General features: G+C 45.5%; 1 protein-coding gene across 1 annotated transcript in view; it reads right to left on the bottom strand.

The window, feature by feature from the left end:
* Positions 1 to 10096, bottom strand: part of FBXW9 (F-box and WD repeat domain containing 9) — a gene marked incomplete in the record, with an annotated part of 87666 nt that overhangs the window by 69180 nt on the left and 8390 nt on the right. Inside the window, 3 exon segments of the mRNA XM_029585120.1 lie at positions 5708 to 5797; positions 5928 to 6041; positions 7940 to 8088. Of these exon segments, the coding sequence (XP_029440980.1) occupies positions 5708 to 5797; positions 5928 to 6041; positions 7940 to 8088 (353 nt within the window).

Below are 10096 nucleotides of genomic sequence, written 5' to 3'. Positions count from 1 at the left end.
CACCCGCTGACCTATGTAGAATCGCTGTTCACATGGAAACCTCCTCCGCCTTGACCTTCAAAATTCTCATTTGTATATCTGCTATGTCCACCAGACTTTAAAAGACCAGCGAGAACTCACTAGTCGCCAATGGAAACACCCCACTCTTGGGGCCAACCCATTCCAGGGAGCCCTTGTTTTTTTTTTTTTAATTTTTAATTTTGCACTTTTCAATATTTGATACATTCAAACTTTTTTCATAAATGCAGGAGTAAGAATTAAACAAACATACATGTTTATCCTAAACATTTCCCAACCCCAAAAAGCTCAAACTCAAATTCTTTTCCCCATATTACAAAACTAGAGAGGGAGAGTATCAGAGCAAAATTATTACAATACAGCAATTACAAAACTGTAACAGTTATAGAAGAGAGAGATTCTCAGAGATTCCTTCATACACCAACTTTCAATAGATGTTATTATTCAGCCACTATTCCTTGGTTCCTTCGGTTCTCAAGTTATTCAGCTAATGGCTGAGGCTCATAATATATAAATTTTTTCCCTTCAACTTTCAATACATATTTACAAGGAAACCTGACATTAGCTTGAAACCCAAAGGTTCTTGCTTGATTAGCAAGAATTAGAAATTTCTTCCGTCTTGACTGTGTCTCTGGTGAAACATCCGGGTAAAACCAGACTTTTTGTCCCAAATACAGCATAGATCTTTTAGCTAGAAATATTTTAAGCACATTATCTCTTTCTTCCAAATATTTAAATTTTACTAACAAGTCCCACGCATCTCTACTTGAGAGCTATGCGAGGATTCTATTAACTCCGTCACATTCAATGAAACTCCTTCTGATGGTAAATTCCCTTGTGGGGATTTCTCTCCTTTTTTCAAAAAGAAATAAGCCTTTTGGATTACAGGTAACTTTTCTACAGATATTGATAGTATCTCTTGGAAGTAATTTTTCAATTGCTCCTTCGGAGAAGTCATTTTGCATTTAGGAAAGTTATAATTCGTAAATTATTGTATCTCAAAGAATTTTCAATACTTTCCACCTTCTTTACAAGCATATTTTCTCCTTTTATTATTGTGAGTTGCACTTTCTTAATCTGGCATATTTCTTCCTCTACTTTAACCATCTTGGTAGAATGTTGGTTAAATTCTGGAGTTAAATTACATATAGAAGTTTGCATATCCTTTATATTTGAAGATAGGTTTAATATAACTTTTTGCATAGTCATTATTGCCTGCCATATAGATTCATTCGTGACAACTTTAGGTTTTTCCATCGCTAAGAGAGAAGACAAGTTTAAAGCTTGAGGTACAAAAATACCAGTTCTCTATCAGGTCTGGTAATTATAATATTAAGCATTTCAGCAGTGCTCTGTCAGGTCTGATTTCTTCTCTAACACTGTTCCTATGTTCTAACCATATTCAGTTCTCTATCAGGTCTGGTAATTATAATATTAAGCATTTCAGCAGTGCTCTGTCAGGTCTGATTTCTTCTCTAACACTGTTCTTATGTCCTAACCATATTCAGTTCTCTATCAGGTCTGGTAATTATAATATTAAGCATTTCAGCAGTGCTCTGTCAGGTCTGATTTCTTCTCTAACACTGTTCCTATGTTCTAACCATATTCAGTTCTCTATCAGGTCTGGTAATTATAATATTAAGCATTTCAGCAGTGCTCTGTCAGGTCTGATTTCTTCTCTAACACTGTTCCTATGTTCTAACCATATTCAGTTCTCTATCAGGTCTGGTAATTATAATATTAAGCATTTCAGCAGTGCTCTGTCAGGTCTGATTTCTTCTCTAACACTGTTCTATGTTCTAACCATATTCAGTTCTCTATCAGGTCTGGTAATTATAATATTAAGCATTTCAGTAGTGCTCTGTCAGGTCTGATTTCTTCTCTAACACTGTTCCTATGTTCTAACCATATTCAGTTCTCTATCAGGTCTGGTAATTATAATATTAAGCATTTCAGTAGTGCTCTGTCAGGTCTGATTTCTTCTCTAACACTGTTCCTATGTTCTAACCATATTCAGTTCTCTATCAGGTCTGGTAATTATAATATTAAGCATTTCAGTAGTGCTCTGTCAGGTCTGATTTCTTCTCTAACACTGTTCTTATGTTCTAACCATATTCAGTTCTCTATCAGGTCTGGTAATTATAATATTAAGCATTTCAGCAGTGCTCTGTCAGGTCTGATTTCTTCTCTAACACTGTTCTTATGTTCTAACCATATTCAGTTCTCTATCAGGTCTGGTAATTATAATATTAAGCATTTCAGCAGTGCTCTGTCAGGTCTGATTTCTTCTCTAACACTGTTCTTATGTCCTAACCATATTCAGTTCTCTATCAGGTCTGGTAATTATAATATTAAGCATTTCAGCAGTGCTCTGTCAGGTCTGATTTCTTCTCTAACACTGTTCTTATGTCCTAACCATATTCAGTTCTCTATCAGGTCTGGTAATTATAATATTAAGCATTTCAGCAGTGCTCTGTCAGGTCTGATTTCTTCTCTAACACTGTTCTATGTTCTAACCATATTCAGTTCTCTATCAGGTCTGGTAATTATAATATTAAGCATTTCAGCAGTGCTCTGTCAGGTCTGATTTCTTCTCTAACACTGTTCCTATGTTCTAACCATATTCAGTTCTCTATCAGGTCTGGTATTATAATATTAAGCATTTCAGCAGTGCTCTGTCAGGTCTGATTTCTTCTCTAACACTGTTCTTATGTCCTAACCATATTCAGTTCTCTATCAGGTCTGGTAATTATAATATTAAGCATTTCAGCAGTGCTCTGTCAGGTCTGATTTCTTCTCTAACACTGTTATGTTCTAACCATATTCAGTTCTCTATCAGGTCTGGTAATTATAATATTAAGCATTTCAGCAGTGCTCTGTCAGGTCTGATTTCTTCTCTAACACTGTTCCTATGTTCTAACCATATTCAGTTCTCTATCAGGTCTGGTAATTATAATATTAAGCATTTCAGCAGTGCTCTGTCAGGTCTGATTTCTTCTCTAACACTGTTCCTATGTTCTAACCATATTCAGTTCTCTATCAGGTCTGGTAATTATAATATTAAGCATTTCAGCAGTGCTCTGTCAGGTCTGATTTCTTCTCTAACACTGTTCTTATGTTCTAACCATATTCAGTTCTCTATCAGGTCTGGTAATTATAATATTAAGCATTTCAGCAGTGCTCTGTCAGGTCTGATTTCTTCTCTAACACTGTTCCTATGTTCTAACCATATTCAGTTCTCTATCAGGTCTGGTAATTATAATATTAAGCATTTCAGCAGTGCTCTGTCAGGTCTGATTTCTTCTCTAACACTGTTCCTATGTTCTAACCATATTCAGTTCTCTATCAGGTCTGGTAATTATAATATTAAGCATTTCAGCAGTGCTCTGTCAGGTCTGATTTCTTCTCTAACACTGTTCCTATGTTCTAACCATATTCAGTTCTCTATCAGGTCTGGTAATTATAATATTAAGCATTTCAGCAGTGCTCTGTCAGGTCTGATTTCTTCTCTAACACTGTTCCTTATGTTCTAACCATATTCAGTTCTCTATCAGGTCTGGTAATTATAATATTAAGCATTTCAGCAGTGCTCTGTCAGGTCTGATTTCTTCTCTAACACTGTTCCTATGTCCTAACCATATTCAGTTCTCTATCAGGTCTGGTAATTATAATATTAAGCATTTCAGCAGTCCTCTGTCAGGTCTGATTTCTTCTCTAACACTGTTCCTATGTTCTAACCATATTCAGTTCTCTATCAGGTCTGGTAATTATAATATTAAGCATTTCAGTAGTGCTCTGTCAGGTCTGATTTCTTCTCTAACACTGTTCCTTATGTTCTAACCATATTCAGTTCTCTATCAGGTCTGGTAATTATAATATTAAGCATTTCAGCAGTGCTCTGTCAGGTCTGATTTCTTCTCTAACACTGTTCCTTATGTTCTAACCATATTCAGTTCTCTATCAGGTCTGGTAATTATAATATTAAGCATTTCAGCAGTGCTCTGTCAGGTCTGATTTCTTCTCTAACACTGTTCCTATGTTCTAACCATATTCAGTTCTCTATCAGGTCTGGTAATTATAATATTAAGCATTTCAGCAGTGCTCTGTCAGGTCTGATTTCTTCTCTAACACTGTTCCTATGTTCTAACCATATTCAGTTCTCTATCAGGTCTGGTAATTATAATATTAAGCATTTCAGTAGTGCTCTGTCAGGTCTGATTTCTTCTCTAACACTGTTGTTATGTTCTAACCATATTCAGTTCTCTATCAGGTCTGGTAATTATAATATTAAGCATTTCAGCAGTGCTCTGTCAGGTCTGATTTCTTCTCTAACACTGTTCCTTATGTTCTAACCATATTCAGTTCTCTATCAGGTCTGGTAATTATAATATTAAGCATTTCAGTAGTGCTCTGTCAGGTCTGATTTCTTCTCTAACACTGTTCTTATGTTCTAACCATATTCAGTTCTCTATCAGGTCTGGTAATTATAATATTAAGCATTTCAGCTAGTGCTCTGTCAGGTCTGATTTCTTCTCTAACACTGTTCCTTATGTTCTAACCATATTCAGTTCTCTATCAGGTCTGGTAATTATAATATTAAGCATTTCAGCAGTGCTCTGTCAGGTCTGATTTCTTCTCTAACACTGTTCCTATGTTCTAACCATATTCAGTTCTCTATCAGGTCTGGTAATTATAATATTAAGCATTTCAGCAGTGCTCTGTCAGGTCTGATTTCTTCTCTAACACTGTTCCTTATGTTCTAACCATATTCAGTTCTCTATCAGGTCTGGTAATTATAATATTAAGCATTTCAGTAGTGCTCTGTCAGGTCTGATTTCTTCTCTAACACTGTTCCTATGTTCTAACCATATTCAGTTCTCTATCAGGCCAAACAGGTGGCCTGATAGAGGTTATAAATACATAGTACAGTAGAGAAACAGACCAAAGGAAAGTACCACAATAAACCTTCCCACAACTATTTCATCACTACCCAAAAATGTATATTTATTAATGATATTGTTACCGTTTGTAGCTGGCACTTGTTAGAATGTACGATACCCACCTATATATACATTATTTGTGCCTATTTGTGAACCGTTGCGATGGTACATAACTTAGTGACGGTATAGAAAAGATTTTAAATAAATAAAGTAAATAAATAAATAAGGCTGTGGCAAAAGCCAGAAAGTTGCTTGGGTGCACTAGGGAGGTCAATGATCAGCAGGAAGAGAGGCGATAATGTGACTGTATAGGTCCCTGGTGAGACCTCACTGGGAATACTGAGTACAATCCTGGAGACCCCACCTTCAGAAGGATAGAAACAGGATGGAGTCGCTCCAGAAGGAGGCTGCTAACATTTTCAGTGGTCTTCTTTGTAAAGCATAAGGGGACTCAGTTAAAGATGTAAACACGTACAACCCTGGATGATGAGGGAAATATGTGAGAGAGATTTACATACACAGGAGAGTGGTCCCCTTGAATGGAAATAGGCTCATGGGATGAGGGTGAAAGGAGACAGACTCAGGGATCAGCTTGGGAAATGTCTCTTTACAGAGAGGAGGGTGCTGGAGACCGGGGCAGGATCTGAATCCCCGAAAGCAGAAGGGATCTCTGAGGGAGTGGTGGACCTGAGCGGCTGAGATCAGGTGCGCTCTGGCCCTTTGTGCGTCCTGGCTCACGTGACTCTTACCTTGATGGTCCTGTCAGTGGATGTTGTGTACAAGGCGCCCAGGGAGTGTCGAAGTCCTGTGATCTGTGACCGGTGGCCAACATCAAAGCACTGAGAGGCAGAGAGGAAGAACGGTAAGGCTCAGAGTGCATCCCTCGACCCTCCCCTAGGACACTGGGAAGGAGAGCAAGCAGGAACAGACTCCAGACAAAAAAATAAAAAAAAGAAGAGAGAGAGGTACCCGGATGGACTGAAAGCTGCCGTTTCTGTTCTCAAACACGTGAATCAGGCCCTGGTTATCTCCGGCCCACAGCTGTGGTTTCTCATAGGACATGGACAGCAGGTAGGAGTCCAGCTGAGGAAGGAGCAGAGAGAGACAGGAAATGCAGAGGATGCTAAGAGACTGCCTTTTATCAGCCACCCAAGGAAGGCGTTAGGAAGCAGGCGCCCCCAGGGGTGGATCAGCAAGGGAGGGTGCAGCTTAGCCCAGCTACTACCAACTTTCAGCACTCGCCACCAATACCTGCGAGCTGCAGCTGAAACTCAATAGGATAAATTTAAGCCACTAACCCTACTGGCTCCAAACCCACAGCATCGAGAACACGCTTACACGCGGAGCGTAAGCAGTACCACACCCGCAGCCCCGGGAACACGCTTACACGCGGAGCACAAGCAATACCACACCTGCAGCCTCGGAAACACGCTTACACGCGGAGCACAAGCACTACCACACCCGCAGCCCCGGGAACACGCTTACACGTGGAGCACAAGCACTACCACACACGCAGCCTCGGACACACGCTTACACGCGGAGCACAAGCAATACCACACCTGCAGCCTCGGAAACACGCTTACACGCGGAGCACAAGCACTACCACACACGCAGCCTCGGACACACGCTTACACGCGGAGCACAAGCACTACCACACACGCAGCCTCGGACACACGCTTACACGCGGAGCACAAGCACTACCACACACGCAGCCCCGGACACACGCTTACACGCGGAGCACAAGCACTACCACACACGCAGCCTCGGACACTCGCTTACACGCGGAGCACAAGCACTACCACACACGCAGCCTCGGACACACGCTTACACGCGGAGCACAAGCACTACCACACACGCAGCCTCTGACACACGCTTACACGCGGAGCACAAGCGGTACCACACCTGCAGCCTCGGAAACACGCTTACACGCGGAGCACAAGCACTACCACACATGCAGCCTCGGACACACGCTTACACGCGGAGCACAAGCACTACCACACACGCAGCCTCGGACACACGCTTACACGCGGAGCACAAGCACTACCACACACGCAGCCTCTGACACACGCTTACACGCGGAGCACAAGCGGTACCACACCTGCAGCCTCGGAAACACGCTTACACGCGGAGCACAAGCACTACCACACACGCAGCCTCGGACACACGCTTACACGCGGAGCACAAGCGGTACCACATCCGCAGCCCCGGGAACACGCTTACACGCGGAGCACAAGCACTACCACACCTGCAGCCTCGGAAACACGCTTACACGCGGAGCACAAGCACTACACACACACGCAGCCTCGGACACACGCTTACACGCGGAGCACAAGCACTACCACACACGCAGCCTCGGACACACGCTTACACGCGGAGCACAAGCACTACCACACACGCAGCCTCGGACACACGCTTACACGCGGAGCACAAGCGGTACCACATCCGCAGCCCCGGGAACACGCTTACACACGGAGCACAAGCGGTACCACAACTGGAGCCCCGGGAACACGCTTACACGCGGAGCACAAGCGGTACCACACCCGCAGCCCTGGGAACACGCTTACACGCGGAGCACAAGCAGTACCACACCCGCAGCCCCGGGAACACGCTTACACGCGGAGCACAAGCAGTACCACACCTGCAGCCTCTGGAACACGCTTACACGCGGAGCACAAGCAGTACCACACCTGCAGCCTCTGGAACACGTTTACACACGGAGCACAAGCAGTACCACACCTGCAGCCTCTGGAACACGTTTACACACGGAGCACAAGCAGTACCACACCTGCAGCCTCTGGAACACGTTTACACACGGAGCACTAGCAGTACCACACCTGCAGCCTCTGGAACACGTTTACACACGGAGCACAAGCAGTACCACACCTGCAGCCTCTGGAACATGCTTACACATGGAGCGCAAGCAGTACCACACCTGCAGCCTCTGGAACACGCTTACACATGGAGCACAAGCAGTACCACACCTGCAGCCTCTGGAACACGCTGTTGTAGCGCCGGTCAAAAACCACAAGCGTCCGATCCTCGCTGCCCGACAAGATGTAGTGATCATCTGCTAGGAGGGAGAGCACAGCGCTGGAGTGCACTTTCCGGCTCTTCACGAGGGGCTGGGCAGCTGCCGGGAGAGAGAACAGGGTAAGGAGGCATCCAGGGCAGCAGCAAAGCCCCACAGAAATCCTGTAGAGGGAGAGCCTGGCTGGGGGGGGGGGGGGGAGAATCCAGGCTCAGCGTGCAGACGCACACAGTCTAACGCTCAGCGTGCAGGCGCACACAGTCTAACGCTCAGCGTGCAGGCGCACACAGTCTAACGCTCAGCGTGCAGGCGCACACAGTCTAACGCTCAGCGTGCAGGCGCACACAGTCTAACGCTCAGCGTGCAGGCGCACACAGTCTAACGCTCAGCGTGCAGGCGCACACAGTCTAACGCTCAGCGTGCAGGCGCACACAGTCTAACGCTCAGCGTGCAGGCGCACACAGTCTAACGCTCAGCGTGCAGGCGCACACAGTCTAACGCTCAGCGTGCAGGCGCACACAGTCTAACGCTCAGCGTGCAGGCGCACACAGTCTAACGCTCAGCGTGCAGGCGCACACAGTCTAACGCTCAGCGTGCAGGCGCACACAGTCTAACGCTCAGCGTGCAGGCGCACACAGTCTGACGCTCCTCGGACGACAGCGGAGCCGGCTGTAACGTACACCGTCCACAGTCTGACGATGAGCCAGGAAGGCGCTGAGCCCTACTCCAGGTCTGGCTCTGGAACGGTGCTCAGAGGCGGGAGGAAGCCACCATTCTGTACTCTGACCTGCAGTGACTGTTACACGTTTAGAAGAAAGGACGATGCCCGGGGCAGCAGGGCGGGGGCCGGGAGCACTACGAATGGTGTACAATCTATTCTTACCCTTCCTGGAATACAGCCAGAGCAGCCCAGATGCTTCGGTTTAGGTTTCCCCAGCCAGCAAACGGAGACAGAGGATAACCTGACTGCTGACACCGATCCTTACGGGATCCCGTCCTGTACCCAGCCTGTCAGTATTCTTTCTAGCAAGCTAAAATAAAAACTTTGATAACAGATCCCCCTTAGCGTACATCCAGAGAGTTTCCAGGAAAAAAATCATTCAGGTACCAACCGACAAGAGACAGAAAAGGTGAATAAAACAGAAATACAATCTAAGAACCTTCCCTGTGAAGCTTCCAAGGGAAGACCAACACCACATATCCATATATTAACCAGAGACGCTATGGAAGGCAGAAAGAAAAGCAAATTATCAGCTATAAATTATTTTCACCTTCTTATTCATCCAGCCAGGCCAGTCCAGACGCCTGGGTTTTGCCTCCCCTCCAGCAGGTGGAGACAGAGAAAGCTTTGAAGGACTCTGCCCTATATCCAGAGGTGCCACCTGCAGTCCCTCAGTATTTCTCTGTCTCCAGCAGATGGTGGAGGTGCAAAATCCTGCCGTCTGTGGTAGTTTAGTTTGAGAGAAAAAACAGAAGAGTTGAGGTGGAAACTTTAGGGTTAGTCTGAGTGTTTCAGGACTGGCTCTTTATAATTTTATATATATATATATATATATATATATATATATATATATATATATATGGAGGAAGGAGCCATTTTCACTGCCTCCCAGGGGGGTTGCCAGGTCCTGATGGGACCATCCCCCCTGGTTCTCGAGGCCGCTGGAGTTAGGGAGGTTGAGGACCCTGCATCCACTCCTGGCCCACGCGCTCGGGTGATACCGGGGAGCCCGGCTCACTCACCCCGAACGGCGCAGGACCCGCGGAGCAACCGGATACATTAAAAAAAAACAAAAAAAAAACGTAAAGGCAAGTGACCGCACGGCCGGCTCCGTTTTTACCTCCGTGTGGGGGAGGGACCTTTCGCCTCTGGTTGTCCGGGCTTCTCTCTCTCTCTCTCCAAGCCGACGATGCTGCGTGGTGCAGGCCTGACGCGCGCTCGCGGGTGTCAAGGGACGGCCTATGCTCCTCGTGCCTCCCCGGGAGGGGGAGGGCACGTCGGATGGAGCTGCGAAGGCCGGGATTCGGCCGGGTCTCCCTCTCCAGAGGCTGCAGTAATGGAAGACTAGTACTACAGGAACGATTTTTCCCTTGCTGCAGCCTCTGTTGA

Source organism: Rhinatrema bivittatum, chromosome 19 (genome assembly GCF_901001135.1).
Source record: "Rhinatrema bivittatum chromosome 19, aRhiBiv1.1, whole genome shotgun sequence".
NCBI classification, from domain to species: Eukaryota; Metazoa; Chordata; class Amphibia; order Gymnophiona; family Rhinatrematidae; genus Rhinatrema; species Rhinatrema bivittatum.
This window is presented reverse-complemented; position numbering and strand designations above follow the sequence as displayed.